The following is a 25,735-nucleotide window of genomic DNA, read 5'->3' as shown; positions in this document are numbered from 1 at the left end:
ACTATTATCATTTATTTAAATGAAGTCTAGAGAGACCCAATTTATTCATTATTCATAATATAAAAGGCCTTGACTGCTAGCAAACAATCACACTTTATAACAAACATCAAGGACACATACAAAACAAAAGAGAGTACCAAGAAAATGGCAGCTGCTACTCTTGGTGCTCCATCTATATGTTGAAATGTTTTCCCAATGACATGTGTACAACATCATGATCAAGTAAGTCTTAAATTCCTCAAATTCCCATTTCATTGGATCTGGTCTTATTAGAACAAGTAAGACAGAGGTCTTTCCATTTCACTTTGACCTAAGCTGTTTGTCCTTCGTTCTCGAAGATAGCCATGATTTTAAGGAGATGATGTCATGACATGCAAGTGAACTGGATTTATGTAAAGGAGAACTGTGCAGAGTCACTAATCTCACTTTCTCCTCCAGAACCATCTGGGTCCAGAGACAAAATAGATATCAGGACAACTGGAGATGATTCTTTTTTTTTTTTCTTTTGAAACTATAGTCTCCAAAGAAATAAGGTTTCTGCCTAACTGTGTGCTGTATGGAAGGAAAAATATAACAGCTGGAGATAATAGAGAGGAAAATTAAAATTCCCTGTCTATCTTCCTTTTAGGACCAGTATTTTTCCCTTCTTTGTAACTATATATCTTCTCAATGTAAAATATACTGGAAGCACCACAGTGTTACCAAAAGGTATGATGTTCAAAAGTTGTTGACATGAGATTTGAACTCTATTAAAATTCCAAGATTCCAAAGGCTTCTACATAATATGTAAATAAGTGAGACAGAGGGAGAAGTGGGAAAAACAAGAATTCATTATTTGAAACACAAAGATGATTATTTGAAAGCTATATGACCTTCAAGCATTTCTCCAGGGCTAAATCCTAACATTTTATGTAACAGTGGGTGATGGAAGCTCCATTACTTTTCCCTAATCTGACCTCTTTATGATAACACAAAATATGATTAGAACTAAAAAACAAACTACCCTGGAAGCAACTTAATATAAAGTGAGGAGGTGGGACTAGATGATCTCTGATTTCTGTTCTATTCTTAAAGCTATGATCCTATATTGAAATGTTCAACAATAGTTGAATTAGTTAAACAAACTGTGATATATCAATGTAATGTAATACTGTATTGAAATTAATGTTGGCAAGTGTGAAGAATAAAAATAAATGTGAAAAAAACCTTAGTGAAAATACAGAATAGAGGAAAAAAGAACCAAAAGAATAGAAAATACACTAATATATATTATTATAGGAATAAAATGGAAGGAAGGGAAATTAATAGAAATGAGTGGACAGCAAGTCCTTATGGAGACTTAAAGAATGAAATATTTTAAGAAATTAAATTCATTTATTTAATTATAAATGACAACAAAATTTAATTTATCATATTATTCAATTTTTTCAACAGATCATTTTATTTTATTTTATTTTATTTTTTAATTTAATAGCCTTTTATTTACAGGATATATACATGGGTAACTTTACAGCATTAACAATTGCCAAACCTCTTGTTCCAATTTTTCACCTCTTACCCCCCCACCCCCTCCCCTAAATGGCAGGATGACCAGTAGATGTTAAATATATTAAAATATAACTTAGATACACAATAAGTATACATGACCAAAACATTATTTTGCTGTACAAAAAGAATCAGACTCTGAATTATTGTACAATTAGCTTGTGAAGGAAATCAAAAATGCATGTGTGCATAAATATAGGGATTGGGAATTCAATGTAATGGTTTTTAGTGATCTCCCAGAGTTCTTTTTCTGGGTATAGCTAGTTCAGTTCATTACTGTTCCATTAGAAATGATTTGGTTGATCTCGTTGCTGAGGATGGCCTGCAGATCATTTTATTTTTAAAAGAATGGTCAGTGCCATGATCCAGAAATGGTCACAAAGAACTTTTTAATTAGAAGTTTTATGAAGCTCTGATTGTCTTGAAGCTTGTCTCAGGTCTGATCCTAAGCTAAGTATTCATCTGAAACCTTCAGTCCTTTTATTTTCTACCTAGTGAGCTTACACTATATGCATGTAGACATAATAACTTGTGTAATTCAGTAAATATCTTAAACTTGGTCTTGACAGTTTGGTATTTTACAAGACTGGTTATGGATTTTTTCTTGCACTCTCATATTCAGAAAGAATTTTCCAGGCAACTATATTTTTAATATTACTACTATGGAGCTTTCTCTATGAATATATTTATATATTTAAATTCTCTTCACAATGTACTCTTTACTTTGGTAATTACAAAATTCCTTTCTTCTACAGCCTTTAATTTCATGCCCAGCTTCTTCTCCCTGAGCAGATGACCTTGATGTCTTGGTCATGAGCTCTCATCACTCATCCTGTACATTCCAAGACTATGTGACTTTTTCTATGTTGTCTATTTTCTTGCTGACTTGTCACTTATGCCCAAAGTTCAAATCACTCACTTTATTTTCCTAGTTTATTGTTATTGATCAGAATTAGGTTTAGAAGAGTAAATATCTCCTACTTACTTGTAACACTAAATGTCTAGTTGAGGTTAGAAAGCATGACTATTTAGTGGACCTATTCAATAGTTTCATGACCTTCTCCAGCAACACTTTTAAATTGGGGCATAGGAACAGAGATTGTGAAGATTACTTAACCTGTGAGGTATAGCTAGGGATAGAGGGGGAATTCTTATCTATGAGAACTTACAAAGAAGAAATGACAGAAAAACAAGGGATAAGGATTTTCAAGGATTAAAAAAAAGAGCATTGTTCCAAATTCTTTCATTTTTTTTTTCCTTATGTGTTTCCAGAACATAGCACAGTGTTTGGACCATAAAAGATGTGAATTCTTAATGAATGAATGAAGTGATTTACTCTAGAATCAAGATGGTAACAAAAAGGAATCAAAATTTTCTAAGAACAGAGCCAAAATTTGTATCATCAGTTCCTAACACATATTAAAAGACACTGATTCAATTGAACAAAAGTGAAGTGAAATCAGAATAAAAGTGATGGACTGAGAGAAGATGAAAAGATCCTGACCACAGGTCTTAATGATAGAGCTTAGAAATTTCAGGAAGGAGGAAGTGGGTGAGTGGGTTACAATTAGAAATTTAAAAGTTCACTGAGTTACTGAGAAAGCAAGAAGAACATTGATAGTAAAGGATGGATGAAGTCACAGAAAAAAGCAAAGCGGCTCCTAAAAAGAAGTTTAAAATTGGTGAGAGGCATTCAGCCATTCTGTCTAAGTCATAAGCTGCCTAAAAACCTAAGGTTAATTTTTCACAATAGCTAGCAAAGTTGCTTTTCCCCTCTCATGCTATTTCCTTGATAGGCTATCTAGCCCACAAAACCACATCTAGATAATCCTCCTCCACATCTAGCCCCTGTAAGTGGTGCCCTAGGACAGCTCTACTCATGGCATTCTTCAACATGTATTACCAAATCTTTCTGTGCATCCAGGATGTCTTGTAGTCACAATGATAAAAAGGAATAAAAATAGAATATCTATTTTTATCAATTTTTCCAAAGAGAAAAAGACTAGTTAAATATTGCAAATAACTTTAGCCTTAGAATTTAACCCACATACAATGGAGATTTGCCACCAACAGAGAAAGAGGGACTTCAAATAATTTTGAAGGCTCTTTCTAAATCTTACTTCTGTGATCCATTGAATTCACTTCAATACTCATTAGAATTATCTCATGTTAGAGCTGAAAGGAAACTAAAAGTTCATCTAACCCAACCCCTTTATTTCACAGAGAAGGAAATTGGAATTTTTTTCCCTAAGGTCATGTTATTTACAGATGAAGATGAAAGGAACCAGTCCTCAGCCACCATTAATTTAAGTTTCCTGTCTAGTTTAGTTTCTCCTTCTGCCCCATGTTATAAGGGAAAGAACAGCACCTGCCTGGTCCAGATTTAGCAGCTGCCATTGCTGTATAGCCAAGTTCTTCAAACTCAGCCACCATTGGAGTAGCTCAAGTTTCAAATAGCCAACTAAGATACAGAATAAACTTGAATCCTGACCATGTTCTCTAGGACAGTTTATTAAGTAAATAAAACACAATCATGGGTTTTTTAATCATTTTAAAAAGTCATTTATATAATCTCCTTTGAAGTTTTTAAGTTGCCAAAAAAAAAGTAGCTATCAGGTTGAGAAGAAGCTCATCTAGCTGGAGGGAGAAAAACTAATACAATACAGAAGGAAATTGAAAATCACTATGCATGACAATCAGAACTATTTCACCAAATAAGGTTGCAATTTATACAGTGAAAATATTTCAATAAAAGGCTGTTTTCAGCCTGAAGAGCTCGTTATCCTTCAAAAGTAGCATAGCAGAAAGTAAATTATTCTCTAGCATTAATTCATTTATTTATCAAATGTACACAGCTTTGGCTCTCATATTATTTTTTCTCCTCCACAAGATTTGTGTGGTTCTTTGGGCATTGCAATATTCTCACATGCTTCTAATTACCCTCTGTGTACACCCAATAAAACAGCTGGCCTCAGATGTGATTAATACCACAAGTAGATCCAAAAGGCTTATAAATCACCCTTTCTTTAGAAAGGGATGATGTAGTGGCAAAATGTGATGGGTTCTAATCCGGCTAAACAAGACAAACTAGGAATGTTCTAGCTGGCTTCCCAATTTGTGAGAGGGGGAAAAAAGGATAATGGTCTGCCTTTCCTCACTACAAAGTCATTTCATGTCTAAGTTTTCTTTGTTACCTCTTTTAGGAAAAATCTGATGAAATTGGGCTGGGTTTCTGTACTAGGAAAACATTGAAACTGCCCACAACCCCCACCATAAACTTTCATTAAGTCTGATGGACATTCTGAAGTTTGGTAAAGAAATATTTGCAGCATAGTTTTTTTTTCCCCTCATCAACTTCAAGAGCCCATTATAGCCCATGCCAGCCCTTTTAGTAATTACTGTATGAATTCAGTCAAGATAATGAAGTCAAGCAGTGAACTCTTCCTGAGGTCCAAATTCTTTAAATAAAGGGAAAACCAAGTCTTAATAACTGTATCAATGACAGCATTGCATTAACTTGGCAGCAAAGGTAACTCTGGCTCTTTTCATTTGCTTTATTTCTCCTACAACTTTGGGGAATGTAATCTACAGCAAACTTCCCTGTTAACTTTATCCTTCTCCATTTGGTAGTTATTTTATTTTCCTGGACTGCAAAGCCTAAAGATGACTATGTGGCTACCCTCAAAAACATTTTCACATCACCCATGATGTTAGTTCCAGGATAGCCTTCCAAACCGTATTCAAACCGTATACAAATTTATTATTTCTTCTTCCAATACTGGGGAAGAAAATGAGAGGTTTTTTGGCTGCCTGAATCTAATACAAAATATTAAAGATAATACCATAAAGATTTTAGAACATTTTTTTACTAAACATCAAAAAATAAGCACATTAGTGTGCCAAAAAGTCTTGGAACAAGTCTATATGTATTCCTCATTGTGGCCTATAGGTGACCTTGGATTCTCAAATTCAATGCCAAGGGAGCATGGTCAGATTCTACCAAAAGGAAACCTGTCAATATTATCCATTCATTTGTTCTTTTAGTAAGTATTTATTAAGTACTGATTATGTGCCAGGAATTATATAGTCCCTTTGAGATGTAAAGACAAAACAAAACAGCCTCTGACCTCATGTAATGTAAACTGCACATTCTACTGGAAGAAATAATACATATACACAGAGGTAAATACAAAATTTACCAAAAGTTTAAAAGGATTTTTTCTTGTTTGGTTGGTTTAGTGAGAAAAGGCAACAAACTGTGGATCTGTTCATAGATGTTTGTCACAAAGAGGATAGGATATCTACCAAATGGATTTCTTTCTTTTTTGGCTTGGCTAGTGAAATTCATGAAGAATTATCCAGTAAAGCATAAAAGTTTCAATTCACGTACTTACACATACTTACTTTACAACGATAAAGCCATTGGGTATTTTGAAGTACTATACCACATAAATATACTTGTGGTATTTGATTTTTTAAACGTATATCTTCAATACATGCTACATTTGTGCACCTATTTCTGCAACATCACCACTGATTGCACGAATACTAGAGAAAGCCGCCTTTTGGTATCATCAAATATATACCATAAAATAAGACTGAATTATATCATTGTATATTAACGAAGACATCCAAAAATAAGTTCAAAACAGTCATTTTTCCTCTGGACTATATAGCTTCTGGTCCCAAATGTCTTACACTGTTTTAATGTTAACATCCTTTCCAGCAGCATTGGCAAACTGCATAGGCTTCATGTGTAAGCAAGTGAATCCCTCAAAAAGGGGAATGTTCCAAGGCAAAGAGGGTGTGGTTGTACCACATCATCCATGCCATATGATACCTTCTGTACAAGGCTGATACTTAGAATTACACTCAGCACAGTCTAAATCCTCTCGCCCAGGGCAAGCACAAACATGAGTATGTAAACAATCATCTGTGACTGGTGGCAGTAGGTTCTGAGATGAGTCTAAAAAGTTAGTTGTGCTATTTTTTTCTTAGTGTCCCTTATAAGGAACTGCCATTATAAGTTCAGGATAGCAATCTAATATAGTGAGTGAAACTTATGAGGAAAGAAATTGCTAGATGTAAAAGAAATTGCACAGGACTGGCAATTAAAAGACCTAAGTTTGAATTCCACCTTTGAAACTTTTAATATCACTGGAGGAAAAATAACTTTACTCTGAATCTCAGTTTCCTTTTCTGTAAAATGAGGGTATTGCCAATAGTACATATATCACATTAGTGTTATAAACATTAAAGGAGAATAGGTGTTCAATATGTTAGAGAAATGTCAATTATTATTATTAAATTATATCCAAAACACTAAAGAAAAAAACCCTAAACACCAAACTAAATCAAAATCATTATAATTAAGATGGAACACACGCTTGAGTGTCTATTAGAGAAAATAGAGGCATTCATCATCATCACTGGCAAACTGATCTTCAATTTCCTCATCAATAAAATGGGGTTAATAATATCAACTAGTAACTGCTTTGCAAAATTATGTGAAACTCAAAATATGCTGTGTAAATCTTCAATCACTATATAAATGTCAATTATTAGAACTGTTGTTTTGTTTTTAAGTAAATTTCTTCTGTTTTCTAATAAGACTCAGCAGTGTAGAGGAAAAGAAACATGATCCATTCCTGGGGAATTATAATATTTTTAAGGAGATAACATGAATACATAATCTAAAACTACAGAGAAAAATGCTATAAACATACCAGCTCTAATTAATGTCCTAAACTAAAAGAAGGGGGGAAATCAATGTGGCCAGAGAAATCTATAGTCTAGGAAAGATTTGATTAAGCAAGAAGAAACTGGGATAATATTCCATGCAACTAAAACAGTTAAGTATTGGCATGAAAAGTAAAGTCACGACATGAGTTTAAAATCCAGATATTCATACAACATTTTACAAGAGAGCTGGTCCTCTTTCTGTTCATCATTCTGAGAGTTACCTTTGCAATGCCTCCATGATGTCAAGTGTCCAAGCACTGTATGGATTATTCAGGTAGTCATTTTTCCATTTAATGACATTTATTACATTAAGAAATGGTGGTGCAGAGGTCAACACGTTACAAATGTGCATTTGCATTGTTATTTAATATTTAGCATGCAAGTGAAATAGTCTGTGTTTTTTTGTTATTGTTCAGTCATTTCAATCATGTCTCCAATTTTTTGTGACCCCATTTGGGGTTTTCTTGGCAAAGATACTGGAATGATTTGCCATTTTCTTCTCTAACTCATTTTTCAGATGACAAACTGAGGCACACAGCATTAAGTGATATACCCAATGTCACACACTTAGTAAATATCTGAACTCATATTTGAACTCAGGAAGATAAGTCTTCCTGATTCTCAGCCTATCATTCTATCCACTGTGCCACCTATTTGCCCTGTCTGCATTTTGACATAGATTATAAGTTTTTAAAAATTCCATTCTATATTAATATTTTTGTAAACTATAAGAAATACTGAAAGATCTTCAACATCTTTCTGAGTATTTTAAGTATAGAAAATTCATCCTAAAAAGATGAGATCTATCTTAATGGAGAATGGAGAAAAGGGATTCCACAGATGTCATTAATAGCTTAAGCTATTACCTAGAAATTTTCTCATTCTTACAGAAAACCCAAGTCATCATGTTTTATAGTTTCAATAAATGTATTTGCTTCATCTTCAGTGATGGCAACAAGCCACCCTTTGTATACTAGTACTCAATTTCAAAAATCCATTATGGCATTAAGTGAATCAAATAATGATTTGCCCTAACCTATCTCTCAAAAAAGCTTTTAAAAATAAAGTTTACAATGTTGACTTAGAATGTGTTTTGTCCTCTTCCTACTAATACTAGCTTTACAAAGTTTCTTGAGAGGGGAAAAAAAGAATGTTTCCTATAGCAAAGATATTTGTTAGAAATTAGAAAGCCATGGAATTTACTAAAGATGAAATATTAGACTATTTAGGCTCTATGGCAGATTCTTCCACTGCCCACTCCAAAAACAATTACTTTCAGCAAGCCAGTAAGCCTTCATCAAGACCAGTGACAGAAACTAACAGGAGAAAGCTATAAAAGAGAATCCTGGCTTTGGAGACTGAGAAGCTGGTATCAAAAGTCTGCATCTAATACTACCCAAATGAAAGTGGACAATTCTCTCAATTCTCCTGGGACTAAATTTGTTAGTCTATAAAATAGCAAGATTGGAGTAGTAGGCCTTTGAGGTTCCTTCTAGCTTTAGGTCTATGGTCCTATCGTCTTAGGATAATATAGCAAGAGGAAAATGTATTTATCAGTTGACTAATGACTATCTTAGTATTCACATTGGTTCGATAGATTGACAAAATAAATCAAATAAATGATTCTAATGGATGGAGGACAAAAGATCAAGTGACTGATTCAAGCTATCAACATTTTAAAAACTATTTCCTATATTCATTTTTATGATTCCTTATAGCAGGGGTAATTAATGAGGAGTCCACAAACTTGGTTTTTTAAAAACTATTATTCTAATTGTATTTCAATATAATTTAACTCCTCTGTAATCCAAGCTTCCCTAGATCAAAAAGAGTCTCTAGACCAAAGGAGTCCATAACACAACAAAGGTAGGCTTACACCTACCTTACTGTATCATAAATTTTGAGCTAGGTTACTCTATTCAGTTTACAGCACCAGAGTTTAGGAAGGACATTGATAAACTACAAAGGAAACAAAAGAAGACAGCCAGAATGATTAAAGAGCTTTGAGTCTTTGCCACATGAGAATCTGTTGAAGGAACTAAGTATGTTTAGTTTAGAAAAGAGAAGACTCAGAAGTGATGCAATGACTTCAATTAAAAATTCAAAGTTACATTATATAAAACAATGAATATTTTTGAAATTTTGACTCTTGAGGGAAGGACCAGGAAAAACAAGTGGATAGATATCACATAGAAGCACATTTAGGTTTGCTGTCATGAAAAACTTCCAAGCAATTAGAACTGACCATAAGTGGAATGGTCAATGGATTTCCTTTCACTAGTTATCCTCAAGCAAAAGCTAAATGATTTCTTTTTATGTATGTTGTAGAAGAAATTCATTTTCAAACTAGATCACAGCTAAGCTCCATTTCATCTCTGATATTCTGTAACCTGAAGAATTATGCTAATTTCACTCCCTCATTTGACAGTTGAGGAAACTGAGGTCCAGGAGATTGACTTGCCCAAGATCATCCGAGTAGTAAAGGACAAAGCCAGGAATGGAAGCCAGATCCTCTCACTCCAAAGCCAAGACACCCCACACTGCCACTGGTTGTCTCTCAAAAAATTTCTTGATATATAATTCTTTTCTCCACTATATGAAATATCTATGAGGGTTAATAAGCTGTTTACTTATTGAACATAGCAATATTAAACTGTTCTTATATGTAATAAAACTTAATGGTATTAATTTAATTTTATGGGATTTAAAAAGGAGATAGTCCAGTAGAAGAACAAGAACTTAGAGATCTAAAGTTGAGACAATGGCTGCCACAAAATATTCAGAAATATTCATTCAAACTTTTAAAGTCCTGACCTCATCTTAAAAATTAGAACAATCATATTTGCAACCCTCCATATCTCACAAGAAAAAAGTGTCAAGATGAATGACAAAGGGTGAAAACTCCTTAGCATAAAAGGGATAGAAGTAAAAAGGTGTCATATGAAATCAATACATCACTTTGGTGATCATTAATTCCTTCCAAAAATGATTACCAAATAAAGTATTTCATGTAGATACTTTTTGCATATTTCTATCACTGCTACAACTGGAAAAAGAAACATCCTTATTAATCATATTTGTGTAATTATGCAGTGCTAGACATTTTATATACTCTATAGTAATTCTTTAGGAAACATAAGACTGTGAAAAGCTTAAGAAACAGAATGTCAGTTCCTTGAATCCCTACAAAATCAGAAGAATTCATTAGAAAAGTAACACTTGGCCAGTAAGTCCTTGACAATTTCCATTTAAGGAAAAATAATCCCAAGGGCCAGACCACAGATGCCACAGATGAGAAGGATTATGACAAATACTGGAAGAAAAAGGAAAGAAAGCAAAAGGGAGAGGAGAGAGAATTGGAGAAAGGTAGGGAAAGAGAAAAGACAGAAATTAAAAAGGAAGGAAAAGAAAGAGAAAGATGAGAAAAAAGGGAGAGAAAGAAAGAAAGGGAGGGAGATAGGGAAGGAAGAAATGAAAGTGGGAGGGAAAGAAGGGTGTGGAAAAGACAAGAAAGGGGAGAGTAAGAGGGAGGAAGAAATGAATAATGAAGTAGAGGGATTTGATTTAATATTTTAAAAATATTATAGTAACCTTGTAAAAATGCCTTGTATTTATGCCTTACTTTTTTGAGAAGCTTGAAACACTAACCAGTTATTTTATTCATCCCCATTTAACCTTTGGGTAATTCATTTCTTTTAATTATTGTCAATAAGTATGCAAGATACTTGGGGAGAGAGACCCCAAGTTTAAATAATATGTACTCTTCACCTTTCTGGAACTTACAATATAGTAGCATATTATAATGCAACATTCAGAACTATACATAATATAAAATAATAAAGGTGACTAAGAAATCAGTATTATTTACCTCACTAATCTCTCAGGAAGACCAAAGTATAATAAGGGTAACGAGTCAAAAAAAAAAAAAAAGTATCCTGCTAATTCTTATACAGCAGCAGACTTGGCTACTCCCATTTTATTGAATTAGTCTCACAGTCATCACAAATCAGCTGGAGAGACAAGGTGTCATAATAAAAATCCATCCCACACATATCTTATGGTCTTTTCCACATAAATTATTGATTCTTACTAGTAGACTTCACACCAAGGAATTATGTGGTTAACAGACTATGATTAAGTTCACTTGCATACTAAGTCAGCTCTACCACTGGATTTTTTTGACCTTGTGTAAGTCATTTCTTTTGGCCTCAGTTTCCCCATTTATAAAATTAGAATAAATAAATATACATTTTGGAGATATAGCAAGAAAACCACTTTGAAAAATTTTGAATGTGACATAAAGGTAAGCTATTACTATTATTGTTGCATTCTCCTAATATTACTTGGACACATTCCCCCCCCCTTTTTTTTTTACAGAGGCTCAATACAATACTTGACAAATAATCTATTGACTCAATTTCTAAACTATGAAGTTTCCCAGATATACATCAGATACATTGTCAGAAGTTTTTTTTTAAAGTTATCTTCTCAGCATGCAGAAATCAAGTAGTATGTACAGAATATTTATGAACCAGAAAAGCTACTAATAACATAATTCTAAGAGGGTATATAAGCTCTACAATCTGTTTGTTGTCCTTTGAAACATATCTTTGCACATAAAATCTATTTGTGAAAATCAAAAACATAAGATATCTGAAAATTACATTCTATATTTTAGAACTATATCCAGATCTGCCAATGAAATCTATAAAATATTTGAACAAAAATGAACAGAGACAAATGAAAAAACATACAGACATGTATAATACAAAACCACTTCTTATCATGCCTTTTCTAATACAATTCTAGCCTCATTTTGGCAAAAATTCTTTGTGGCTTGCTATTTTTAACTATTTTACTACTTAACTATTTATTCAGCATTTGAAAAACATGCTAGAAGTATATGGTTTCTAAATATCTGGGGAAAAGTGAGAAGGGAAGCTATATTATAAGCTTTAACAAGTACATGTCCACTGTCTCTCACAGTTTTCAAATATTTCATTTCAAAGCAAATAAAAATCCAGTTATTATCTTCTCTCCTACCTTTTTCATCCTTGTTGTAAAAGCAAGTAATGATAAAGTCAAGAAAAAGAAAAAGGAGGAAGACAAAAAAGAAGCAGCAGTTGGTACTGAGGAAGAAGGGATGTGAATGGAAGGCAAGAAAGCCAAATAAAATAATGGGGGGAAAATTCATGAAATCCACAACTGTATTTCCTTTGTATAAAGAAAACAAACAAATAGTTATAACTTTCCTCATTAATACAATTGTAAAAATTCTACAAATAATTTAAAAGCTGAGACCCTAAAGATCATCTGATTCAACAATTTCTTTTTAGAGAAAAGGAAACTTAAAGCCCAGATACTGGTTGATAGCGGAGTCTAGGAATTCTGATTTTCACCAGAATAGCATACTTCCCCTGACACTATCCTGCCTACCTAATTTAGCATAATTTGTAAAGTCCATCCCGTCAGTGCATCCTTTTTAAGAGACTGAAAAATGAATAACCACTCTACAAATAGGAATTCCATGACTTATGAATCTACTGACCTTATAAAGTAGTATGTATAGGACCTTAAAAACATGCCTGCTTTTGCCAGATCTAGACTACCAGAGAGCATGTTTAGACAACACAGCAATATAGTAAAAGAATAAGTGAAGAGCTAAGAATGAATTTGCTCAGACCTCTGTGTCATCTTGATGAAAAATGGTTCATCAAAGACTTAAAAACAACACTGTCATCAAAAAGTTGGATGTGATGTCTATCAAATATCTGACACATAGGTAGTTCTGCTCAGAAACCATGGGCAGCTGGGTGATTCAAGTTTTCCTGTGATAAATATGACAGGAGATGGAATGACAGCAGTCTGGTGAGCCAAAAAATGAAAAAATATTTCTCTTTCCAAATTAACAGAAAACTGTTTTGCTTTGTTTTGTTTTTCCTTAGTTGGCACCTTGATTCTTGGACAACTTGTTGGAACTTAAAAGTTATCACTTACCAAGGAATGTTATTGTTCACATTTTCTCTTATTGTACAAAATTGACAATACTGGAAATTGTATCAGTTTCCTCCAGTAAGATATCCACCTCATATTTAAATTCTTAATGTAAACTGGACTATGCAAACAAGAACCATCAAATGTCACTTTTTTCTGGAATGAGAATTCAGAATCCAGCAGTTTTCATGCATGTGTCCTTAAGGAAAATTTGAAGAAGTCAAGATTCATTGTCATCTATTAAACCTTTTCCTGAAACATTCCTTGGGGTCAATAGGAAAAACTCTGCACAATATCTCACTGAAATATTCCCAAACAGATCAATCTAAGCCTTCATTGTCCAAAATTAAATTCTATCCATTCCAACACACAAGATCACCATACTAACAAATAGCAATGGGCAATATTTTAAGCTTTCATTCCTCCAGGAAATAAAACGTCTTGTTGAAAACAGTTCAAAAAGCTAAGAAAAATGTTTTCCTAAAAGCAATATGCTAGTACTTATTTATCACCAAGATCCTCTAATGCAAGGAGACCGTAGACAGAGGGTGTAAATACCATGAAAACTTAGAAATCTATACACTAAACACAGCTACGACTCTAGAGTGACTTACCTACTCGGAAGTTTGTGGCTGTCAAAGTGTCTGCCGCATGCCCATTTTCACTAATGAGAGTGGTGGTATTCCCCTTCTCACAGTTATTCTGACAACTGCCCTTAGTGCAGGTCACTTTACAGATGCTTGGAGTAAAGACCACCTTGATGCGGCCAGTGTGGTTACTCACTGGGAGCGGAGGCAGGGAGAAAAAGAAAAACAAACAGATCAGCTTAGTATCCATTAAATTTCCTTCGAAGGTTTAAAAAAAAAAAAAGAAAAGAGCACGCAACCCCGACAGGTTTTTAAGGAAGGAGGGAAGCCTTCAGTGTTCTCTGCTCGGTATCCAGTGGTGTCTCTGAAACAGGAGTAGGAAGCTTAGCAAACAGAACTCTGGGATGCACTCCAAAACCACATTTGAAGTCAAGTCACCAGAGTGGGATTAGTAATCACAATGCTGTACTTTATTCACAGGCAGACAAAGAGCAATACCCAGGGCATGAGAGATTAAATAGCCAACCCTGACAGGCAGATGTAATGTAAAGAGGTTGGCCATGCACCTAGTATGGAATAAAATTTTGTGTCCTCCTCCGGCAGACTTTTCCTGTTTCTGCTGTTATTAAGTCACTATTTGCAGCCCGACCCCTGGAAATGTTTTAGGCATGCCGCGTGTCTGAGAACATCTGTCTCAAATCTCCTGGCACTCAGGTCTGAAGTGATCAAATCTTGTGACGCAGCTGCTCCGGCACAATTTCTTTCTTTCTTTCTTTCTTTTTTCTTTCTTTTCTTTTCTTTTCCTTCTTTTTATTCTTTTCCTTCTTTCTTTTCTTTCTTTTTAAACAAGGCTATGGCATTATTTCTTTATCGGACTTTAAGCAAAATATATTTTGTTTGGCTATCGACACCACCATCTATCTAAATAGGAGGAAAGTCAAGACAAGTGCTAAGAGCTACCCCTGTGATAAAACGTTACCTCGAAATTCTTCCAATTCTAGGTAGAATATGAAAATGCCCCCACTTGTTGAAACCTAGATACTGTAAAGTGCCCATCAACAGACTTCGGATCACATTGTCCTAGGCAAAGGGTGTGTTTGGCAGGGAGGATTTATTCACTTCAATAAACATTCATCCAGTCTATACATTCTTTCAGGTGTATAGTTGTAACTTTGATTTACCAACTTTAACCCTAGGAATTCAATTCAGTTAACTTCAGCAAGCATTTATATAAGTGCCAAAAATTGGCAATACAAAGACAAAAGAATGTTAACAGTCCCTGTCCTCAGGGAGTTTAAATTCTACAAAAGGAGTCAAATTTGAGACAATATGGGTTATGAGCCCTCCGCAAATTCCTAGGGCAAGTAAAGTCTGCTTTCAATAGACCTAAGCATCTTTTTGTGTATAAACAGCTAAGACCCCAAAGTGAGCCACTTAAATAAGATTTTTGTCCTTCCCACATCCAAAATTTTTCATCTTCTCCCTCACCATCTTTATTTCAAAACAGTATATAATCTAGACTTCACCACTGTGCCCCAGAAACTCCTCCATCCCGAAGACCACTTCAGCCCTGGAATTCACACCTCAGAAGTACTTTCAGTTGCTGGAGGCCTTTGTTTGTTTCAATGGCTCCTCCCACAGTTACCATTTAAGGAAGTCACCAGGGTCAAGTACCACTGCAGCTGTTCAGTTCTCACCACATTACAGTCCAGACTTCGTCATCTCTTACCACACACACACACACTCAGAGGCACAGTGGGCATCTTCCTTTCCACTCCCATTTTCAGCTTCTTTTTATGTGCTGTCTTCCTTCATTAGACTATAAACGTCTTGAAGGGAGAAACATCTTTATTTTTTGCTTTTAGTTGTCTTCCCAGCACTAGCAAGCTCCAAATAAATGTCTGTTGACTGGTTATATCTATACTCCATTTTAATTGGAACACAAGATTTATTATTTGTAATCATTCTCAAGACTTGGTTTACTTTGATGAATAATTAATCTTAATTAATGTTGGATGCTAAAAGGCAAAAATGTTACCTCTACTGGTAATGTAAAATGTACATTTTAACAGCCATTTTTCTAGAAACAATAATTCAAAGTCAGTGATGGAACATTTTCCTATTTTAACTTTAAACTGAATACTTATGATGTTTTAAGGTGCTACAGACTAAAAAGGAAATAAAATAATTAGCACCTATCTTGGAAAACAGAATTGCTGTCTCCAGTCTAACCACAATAGAAGACTTTATGAATAAGCAATGTATGGTGCCTTCCAGTCCAACTGCCCTACCCTGTAGCTTCATTCCCCATATTCAAGAAAACAAGGCTGGAACATTTTTGAGCTATTCTGACTGGGTAAAGTTTACCTAGCTCTGCCCTGACCCTGCTAGGAAGAAATCAGATACTGAAACTATCTGTCTCCAGAACTGTTCCTCTCGAACCAAAGAAGCCATCCTTATTACCTCCCATAGTACTCCAATTTCAACAAGAAGGTTATGAAGAAAAACTTTTTCTTAGAAACCTTCAGAAAAATTGTAAACTCTCAGGTATCCTAATTTGGCTCAGGACCTAAAACTGTAATAGATGTCTTAATTGAAAGGGGTCATCCTAATGGTGGGGATTGTGGGCACACAGTTGACAACTGAAGGGACAATCAGTCAGGCCTTCATGTCACCTTCAAAAATAATTATGTTTATACAGCACTCTACAGTTTACAAATTTCATTTCCCTCTTTCCCATCCCCCTTCCATATTACTACTAAAAAATAATCTAAGGCAGAGCTATGACCTTGCTGCTCTCTTGTTCAAAAAACCACAGTAGCTCCCTATTGCCCCTAAAATTTAATACAAATTTCTAAATTTGGCAGTTAAAGTCTTCCAACATCAGACTTAAACCTATTTATCAAGTATTACCTCTAATGACTCCTTTTATATAGTCTTGGTTGCTCTGGAATGCCCTGTTTTTCAAAACCAGAATGCCATTTCCTTCTTAAGTAACCTCTGAGGGTCTTTCTTTCTCTTTAAGGCTCAATTCAAAAGCTTTCACTTTTTTCTCTGCCTTGAAGTACACCAGTGTGTGTAAATTTGTGCAGATATTCATACACATACACACATATAGAGAAGTACTTTGAATTTAGTTATTTATGTATCCTAATTGGTGTTTGATGATAGGGGCTTTCCTTTTTGTCGTTCCCCCCCCCATACATTAGGGCCAAATAAATGTCTATTCAAGTCAATGTATGCACAAAATCTTGTGACCTAGGTAATGAACACATTATTTATCCCCATTTTACAAATGATAAACCTAAGTTTCACTTAGAAATGTTAAGTGATTTATCTAAGATCACATAATATCTATCTAAGCCTGAACTCAAACCCCAATTTCTCCTTAGCCCAGGTGGAGTACACTTTCCACTACATTGAATAGGTAGACCCCAAGTATGTTTCAACTGTTTACATGATTTCTCTCCCAAATTCCTACATGATTTCAGAAAATTGTCTGGACAAGTTTACCTTAGATATAAGGAAAAGGTAAAAAATTTGGAATATTCATTCTATAATCAGAAAAATCCATATGATATAGCTTCTCTTTTTTTTTTAACAGTATCCCGTAAAAATTAGATCATACTTAGTTCTCAAACCATACTTATGATACCTTAAGGATATAGACTTTTTTATTGATGGGTTGTTTATTCTTTTTGGTGGGGGTAGGGTGAGAAGAGGTCAGGAAATGGGATTAAACTAAGGAAAAAACGAGATAATATCTTTCCCCTTCAAATGAATATAAATTTGTATTTTTTCTGGCTCTTGGTACAATACTAAAATTAGAGATATTGTGCCAACTATTTTGTCTCCTCTGGCATTGACATGTTGTACCAGCAGCTGCCATACAGATGTTCATACCTTCATCTAAATTATACTTACTTAGGGAAGCAGAGATCGACCATCCAAAGAAAGCAAGCCCTTAATCATTATTCTTGTTTCTCCTCCTAGTCTACAGTAGTCACTTAATAGGCACTTGAGATTCTTTCAGTCTATTGTTTTTAAAAAAACAAAAACTTATAATACTATTTGGCCAAAAAAACTGGCTTAGGATCATCTGGATTTTCAAAAGGCAAAGACAGTTTTATGTGACTCAATTCTGACTTTTACAGTGTCCACTTCTTCTTGGAAGGCAGTAGTATATTTTATTTTGTTTTTTTCCTGGTGTTTTACAAGTTATTCTGCTAGGAAGAACTCTACTTCTGAAATAGACAAGTTCTCAATATGCCCTATTTTTTCTCAGTACTCTGTTTATTTCTCTATTATAATTAACTTTGGTTTTAAACACCAGGAGTATGGTTATAGTCTGGGCACCTGTCCTAAGATCAGACCAGCAAAGGTGAATGAGGTCTGTCACCAAATTGGCCACAGAAAGGAGAATTTTTCCACCTTAACAACTATTAAAGGTCTTTGAAACTACAAACTACTTTTGAAATTACAAAAGGCCTTTGAAAGACCACCAACTAAGCTTCAGATGGATTATAATCCATATCAATAGAAAGAGTACCCAGATTGAGGAAATGAAAGATCATTGAAACACTATCTACAGTGTTTATGTATATAGTATATATAAATATAGATACATAGTATCTATATATCTATCTCAGTGTTTCAAAGACATTCATATATATATATATATATATATATATATATATATATATATATATGTAATGCTAATTCTTTTCAATATCAGTAGTGACTCAGATTATTTTACCTACCTAATATTCAGGAAATTGTAAACTGAATTAAAACAGCAATTTACCATGTTCCCAAACTTCTCTCTTTCTACCTATGTGTGCCAATATTTCAAGTATCTAGGATTTCATTAGTGGGAGAATTCTTCCTCCATTGCAGATCATAACCTATTTTGCATCTTGATGTGTAGTCTTCTGTTGGTAAAAAGCAAAACAAAACTTCATCATCTGGAGACCAAGTCTGGAGGTGGTTCTCTTAGAACTTGATTAGATTCTTCCTTTAGTAAAAGATCTGTCATCTGGGGAGCTACAAAAAGCCTTTCTGTGATCCTTTGGCATAACCATCAAAAAGCACTCATCTTCACGCTGAAATGTGGTACACAATAACTGTGGCACAGAGTAGAACTTTCATAGAGAGCATACTGAGTCTACCTTTCTTAATCCATTAAAAATCAAAGCCATAAAACTAATATGGCAGAAACTAGGCATTGATCCATACTTAACGCCGTACACCAAGATAAGGTCAAAATGGGTTCATGACCTAGGCATAAAGAATGAAATCATTAATAAATTAGAGGAACATAGGATAGTTTACCTCTCAGACCTGTGGAAGGGGAAGGTCTTTATGACCAAAGCAGAACTAGAGATCATTACTGATCACAAAATAGAAAATTTCAATTATACTAAACTGAAAAGTTTTGTACAAACAAAACTAATGCAGACAAGATTAGAAGGGAAGCAATAACTGGGAAAATATTTTACAGTCAAAGGTTCTGATAAAGGCCTCATTTCCAAAATATATAGAGAATTAACTCTAATTTATAAAAAATCAAGCCATTCTCCAATTGAAAAATGGTCAAAGGATATGAACAGACAATTCTCAGATGAAGAAATTGAAACTATTTCTAGTCATATGAAAAGATGCTCCAAGTCATTATTAATCAGAGAAATGCAAATTAAGACAACTCTAAGATACCACTACACACCTGTCAGATTGGGTAAGATGACAGGAAAAAATAATGATGATTGTTGGAGGGGATGCGGGAAAACTGGGACATTGATGCATTGTTGGTGGAGTTGTGAACGGGTCCAACCATTTTGGAGAGTAGTTTGGAACTATGCTCAAAAAGTTATCAAACTGTGCATACCCTTTGATCCAGCAGTGTTACTACTGGGATTATATCCCAAAGAGATTATAAAGAAGGGAAAGGGACCTGTATGTGCACGAATGTTTGTGGCAGCCCTTTTTGTTTTGGCTAGAAACTGGAAACTGAATTTTCCATCCGTTGGAGAATGGCTGAATAAATTGTGGTATATGAAAATTATGGAATATTACTGTTCTGTAAGAAATGACCAACAGGATGATTTCAGAAAGGCCTGGAGAGACTTACACGAACTGATGCTGAGTGAAATGAGCAGGACCAGGAGATCATTATATACTTCAACAACAATACTAGATGATGACCAGTTCTGATGGATCAGGCCATCCTCAGCAACAAGATCAACCAAATCATTTCTAATGGAGCAGTAATGAACTGAACTAGCTATACCTAGAAAAAGAACTCTGGGAGATGACTAAAAACCATTACATTGAATTCCCAATCCCTATATTTATGCACACCTGCATTTTTTATTTCCTTCACAAGCTAATTGTACAATAATTCAGAGTCTGATTCTTTTTGTACAGCAAAATAATGTTTTGGTCATGTATACTTATTGTGTATCTAAGTTATATTTTAATATATTTAACATCTACTGGTCATCCTGCCATTTAGGGGGGGGGGGGGGGGTAAGAGGTGAAAAATTGGAACAAGAGGTTTGGCAATTGTTAATTCTGTAAAGTTACCCATGTATATATCCTGTAAATAAAAGGCTATTAAATTAAAAAAAAAAATCAAAGCCATACTTTGTGATAACATTGAGATCCAAGGTACCAGGATACCAAGAATGGCCTATCAGAGAAAGCAGAATATGGATGTGGATTAACCCCATGGTTTTGTGGCTATGTAACATAATGGACAGAGCATGGAACCTGAAGTCAGGAAAATCTGAGTTCAAATCCAGACTTAGATACTAAAATAACTGTCACCCCCTAGGCAAATCACTTAGGTTCTGTCTGTTTTATTATGGTCCTCATCTGTAAAGCGGGGATAATAACACCTACCTCTCCTTCCATGGTCATTGTGAGGATCAAATGGAATTTTATCTGTAAAGTATTTTACAGACCTTAAAATGCTACATGAATGCCAGATATTGGTGTAATAACTATTATTATTATTATTAGTTAAATCCTCCTAAGGGAGAGATGTGGTTGCAGGGCAGGGTTGGGAGGAAAGGATGGCAGCTAGTTTATTTTGCAGAGACCAAAGAATTGTGGAGTTTTAGAATTAAAAGAGAATTTAGAAATGATCTAGTCTAACTTCATTGTTTTATTGATAAAGACATAAAGGCACAAAGATAATAACAGATTTGTTCAAAGTCACACTAAAAGTTTAGAACAGAGTTAATTTCTCATATTTCTAGAATAAAAGTTCATCTCTCTAGTGGTATATGCCAAGGAATCATATACTACGTATCCGAAATAAACTATAACCAGTTCTATCAAGAATCAATAAGAAAAAGCTTGGCATAATTTATGTGCTCTTCAAAGGATATAATTTGAAAGGTTTGTTTGGTTTTTTTCCCTATATGACAGAAATTTTACTATATATGACAGAACTCTTGAGCAGGTACTCTAAAACATGGGAATCTGACTGGAAAGGCATTAATTCAGCTATTTAATAAGACTACCAGCTTAGACAATATGCTCTAAAGAGCTAAAGACTTGATATTCTATCAAGTCTTCTTCTGTTAACTCTGATGTAAAATTTTCCCTCTAAGGAGAAACAAAGTTGAAATGGTGTTGTCATTGTCATTTTTTTCCTAAACCTAAGTTAATATGCTTCTAAGATAAGAAATACAAATTCCTACTTTCAAATCATAAAGGACAGGAAAAACCCAAACCCATGTAAAATGTTATTGATAGGAATATCACAACCACAAATGGGTTCACTGGCCAGCATTCCTTCAGAAGGCCAGAATATGATCTAAATACAAAAGAGCTATGAAATGAACAGTACAAATTCATGACTCACATCAAGTATCATAAGCAAATATATTCCCCTCAGTATTCATCCAGAAGATTATGCCAGTACATTAACATTTAACAATTTTAAACAACAGGGAAAAACCACAGGCAATATCTTCCAAGAAAGAGAAAGAACCTTTCTATGGCAAAACCTATAAAACTTCCTATCAAGTGAATCATTCTAAAAACCTTCAGGTATAGTTTCATAATCAGGTCATGAGTAGGTTTTTTCAGTGTGTCAGCGAAATTGAGCTGATATTTAGCTGTCCCATTTATGGTCCTTTAGTGCCTAAAGGCAAGTAATTCTTTGAAGAATGAGGGATGTCCAAAATGATATTAAGTTTAACAGACCTTCCTTATTCAGCTTTTTGGGGATTATTCCTAAAATATTAGCTAGTTGGTTCAGTGAATACAGCCCTAGACCTGGAGTCAGCAAGACTAGCCTCAGATACTCACTAGCTATTCACTTGTGGCAAGTTATTTTACCTCCGTTTGTTTCATTGCATGAGAGGAGGAAATGGCAAAATCCTTCCATTAAATCTTTGTGAAGCAAACTCCTTACAGGGTCACAAAGAGGTGAACACTACTGAACAACAACAAAATATTTTTAAGATCATTAAGAATCACAGAGTGCTTTGAGCACTTCAAAAAAGATGCTGTATAAAATCCATGCTACTGTAATATCTGTTATTCTATCAACAAGCTCTTCTTTTTCCTAGAAATCCTGCCAAAAGGAAAAAACAAATGAGATCTCTAGTACTGATGCAAATACTTCCTTAGATAAGAATCTTTAGATGTGTTTCAACACATTTTTTTTCAGATAAAGGTATATTAAAGTAAAGAAGTAAAATAGGATAAGCAAAAAGTATTATCCATTTTTAACTGCTAATGATCACATTATTTCTAATTTACTAAGAGCAATTTAGGAATCCAAGAGCACCAGATTCAGATACTGAATTTCTGATTCAGATTTATATAGTACTTCACAATTAGCCAAAAAAGACTTAAAGCAATCTGGCCAGTACCTCAATGAGACTTTGGCAACGTACAGATTTGCAGCAAGCTTATAAAAATGAGAAACTCTATCCTAGAGTTAGAAATGTTTCATTATAATCAGGATTCTTCATTGTTTGCTATCATTTTGCTTTTGTTTAATTTTGCCATACTAATTAAATGCTTATCTGGGAAACTTTATATATTCCCCTCTCTCCCTGCTTTATGAACCTTAAGGGAATACTTTATATATTTTGGTATGTTTTTTCGGCCTGCTCCCTTTTCCTTAATATTTCTCTCCTTCATGCAATAAGAAAAAGTATTTTTCTCTAGGAATGTAAAAACTGACCTTATTTGAATTTCTGGAAAGAAATAAAATATTTTTGAAAAGATAATATATAATGTTTATGATGCTTTAGGGGAGCTAGTAAGCATTATACCCAACAAGTACTTTAATCACCCAGCAGGAGCTGACTTGAGGATCAATTTGAAGATAATAGAATTAAACAATAGAAAGGATGTAAATAAGACATACACAAATAATAACTTAATGATATTTTAAGTGATTAATTATAAATTAAAAATTAATATAAAAACAATTGAACTTGATTTTAAATACATTAAAATACATTCATTTCAACATATAAGATGTAATTTGGGGTGTAGAATATGTACAGGGAAGAATAGTACTTCTAGTTTAACAGCTTCTGAGCTATTTTCAGATCAGCTTTTCACCTTTGGTATCCACCTGTTCTACCTCTCACCTGTGATTCTAAGAAACTGTAGCATGCACAGCAGCCACACCTCATTTTGGCAGATGGGCTAAACCAAGGTAAGAGTAACCAAGAGGTCTTGGTGCTGTAGAGTGCTTAGAGCTTGGGTAGACATCAAAGATGTCAAGGTCATCTACTACATCTCAAGCCATGATCAGTCTTGATCTGTTTTGCCACTGCAGTGTGATGACTATGAAAAGAGAATGAGGCTGACAACTTCAGGCTCACTTAAATCAAATTTATACACAAATCAAAAGACATCACTCATACCATTTTGCTATATTTACCCATATCTTGTCCTGTGGAAACAGCAAGTGATGAAGCAGCCAGTGTGGATACAATGGAATCTGTGTTCCACACAGGAATCCCAAGCCACAGGGTCATTTTCTTATTGGAAGCAGCAATGAAATTTGGTAGTCCACTAGGTGTCTGGACAGTCTTATTTAAGATTAAGGAACAGAGATTATACTATTCACCTTCTGATATGAGAAAAGGATCAGAAAAGATCCTCTAAAAACTGTCTGTTTGTAGAACCTGGATCTGATTACCACAGCAGGCAGGGAACCCACCCTGTGGTCAAAACACAACAAAATGTACAAAAACTTCTGCAAAGATGATTCCACTTACCATCAGTACATGAAATGTACACTCGCTGATAGACCACACAAAATCTAGTGAATGTGAAAGATGAACAGCTCTTATTATGAAAGAATTCAATAGAATTCAAATTCAAATAGCAGCCCCAGGTGGAAGGACTAGCAAATGAAGACCAGCTTACTGAAATCAGACTTGGATGTGTGTTTTTTTCTGAAGTGGCTCCAATGAAGTAGAGCACCATGAGCTGCTATTGGCTTTGTAATCAAAACTAAGCTAGTCAACAAAACATATGCCCCCATCTAAAGGAGTGAACACAAGCTCATGACCATGCAACTGCCACTTGCTATTATGCTCCTTATGCCTATGCTCCCACCATAATGAAATTGAGGAGGTCAAAGAAAATAATTATATGAAGACTTGGAGAGCCTTACCATCAATGTGCCACAAAAGGGCAAGTTTATAATTCTGGATGCTAGTGTAAGCTCAGACTACCAGTCATGCCAGGGAGTCCTTGGAAGGAACAGAATCAGAAATAGCAACAGCAATAGTCACTTGTTACTGAAGACTTGTATATCTCATGATCTTCTCATCATAAGCATTCTCTTCCATTTACCTAATTGCAATAAAATTTTCATGGATTGCATTCTTGCAACAAACATTGACATTTGATAGACTATGGGATTGTAAGGAGAAAAGACAAACAGGATGTGAGAGTGATGAAGGCAACATGTCATGCAGAGTACTGAACTAATTATAGACTTATGCTCTCCATACTGAATATTCTCATTCAACAAAAGTGGCGGCCCCAAGACAAAATTATTACCAGAAGAATTAATGTCAACAGATTGCAGACTTCTCTGAGTAAGAATAGTTTGTTGCTAACTTGGAGGAAAAGTTGAATCAACTACAGTTGGAAGAAGTGGAGCAGAAAAAAAGTAAGCAGCTTTCAAAGATTTGGAATACAGCATTGTGTTTGTTCTGGGTCAGGACACTAACAAACATCAAGACAAGTTTGATGAAAATGATGGGGAAATTCAGATGCTGCTCATGAAAAATAAGCAAAGTTTGCCAGAAGGATAATTCATCCATCACTAACAAGGCAACATTTAATTCTATCAAAGGTAAGGTATTAAGCAAAGATTAGAGATGTAGGATTCTTGGTTCAGTAAGAAGGCAGATGAAATTCACTTTTGTGCTGATAATAACAATCAAAAATGTTTTTATGATGCCCTGGAAACTATTTATGGGCCAAAGCCCTATGGTATATTTCAATTTCACAGTGCTGATGGAGCCACATTGCTTAGTGATAAGAAAATGATCCTAAAGAAATGGACTGAACGCTTCCATGGTGTTCTCAACAGACCATCATCAATCAGTGCTGAAGTCACTGACCACTGATTTCAGATTGAAGTCAGTCTCTACCTACATGAAGATCTATTTCAATCTCCTCATTTTCTAGATAAAGAAATTAAAGATCAAGAGTAATTAATAGGCTTCTCTGGGTCACAAAGTAAGTCAGTGACAGAAATTGGGCTAGAACCACCACATCCTCCAACTCCAAACCTACTGCACTTTCCATCAATCTTTGAACCAATAACAATGGAATCAATGGGTCAAGGAGATTATTATTTTTGTAATTTT

The 25,735-nt window shown here is 34.5% G+C and overlaps 1 protein-coding gene across 6 annotated transcripts in view; it reads right to left on the bottom strand.

Moving 5' to 3' along the window:
- Positions 1–25,735, bottom strand: part of LTBP1 (latent transforming growth factor beta binding protein 1) — a 421,971-nt gene that overhangs the window by 226,943 nt on the left and 169,293 nt on the right. For 4 of the 6 annotated variants that reach the window (XM_031951251.1, XM_031951252.1, XM_031951253.1 and 1 more), the window contains exon 5: positions 13,896–14,063. The exons of 1 other annotated variant lie outside the window; for it this stretch is intronic. In XM_031951251.1, the coding sequence (XP_031807111.1) occupies positions 13,896–14,063 (168 nt within the window). Of the gene's footprint in view, positions 1–13,895; positions 14,650–25,735 lie in introns of those variants that run through there. One more of the 6 variants, XM_031951256.1, reaches the window with a different exon arrangement.

Source organism: Sarcophilus harrisii, chromosome 2 (assembly GCF_902635505.1).
Source record: "Sarcophilus harrisii chromosome 2, mSarHar1.11, whole genome shotgun sequence".
NCBI lineage: Eukaryota > Metazoa > Chordata > Mammalia > Dasyuromorphia > Dasyuridae > Sarcophilus > Sarcophilus harrisii.
Note: the sequence above shows the minus strand (reverse complement) of the source record. Positions and strands in the feature narration are given on the sequence as shown.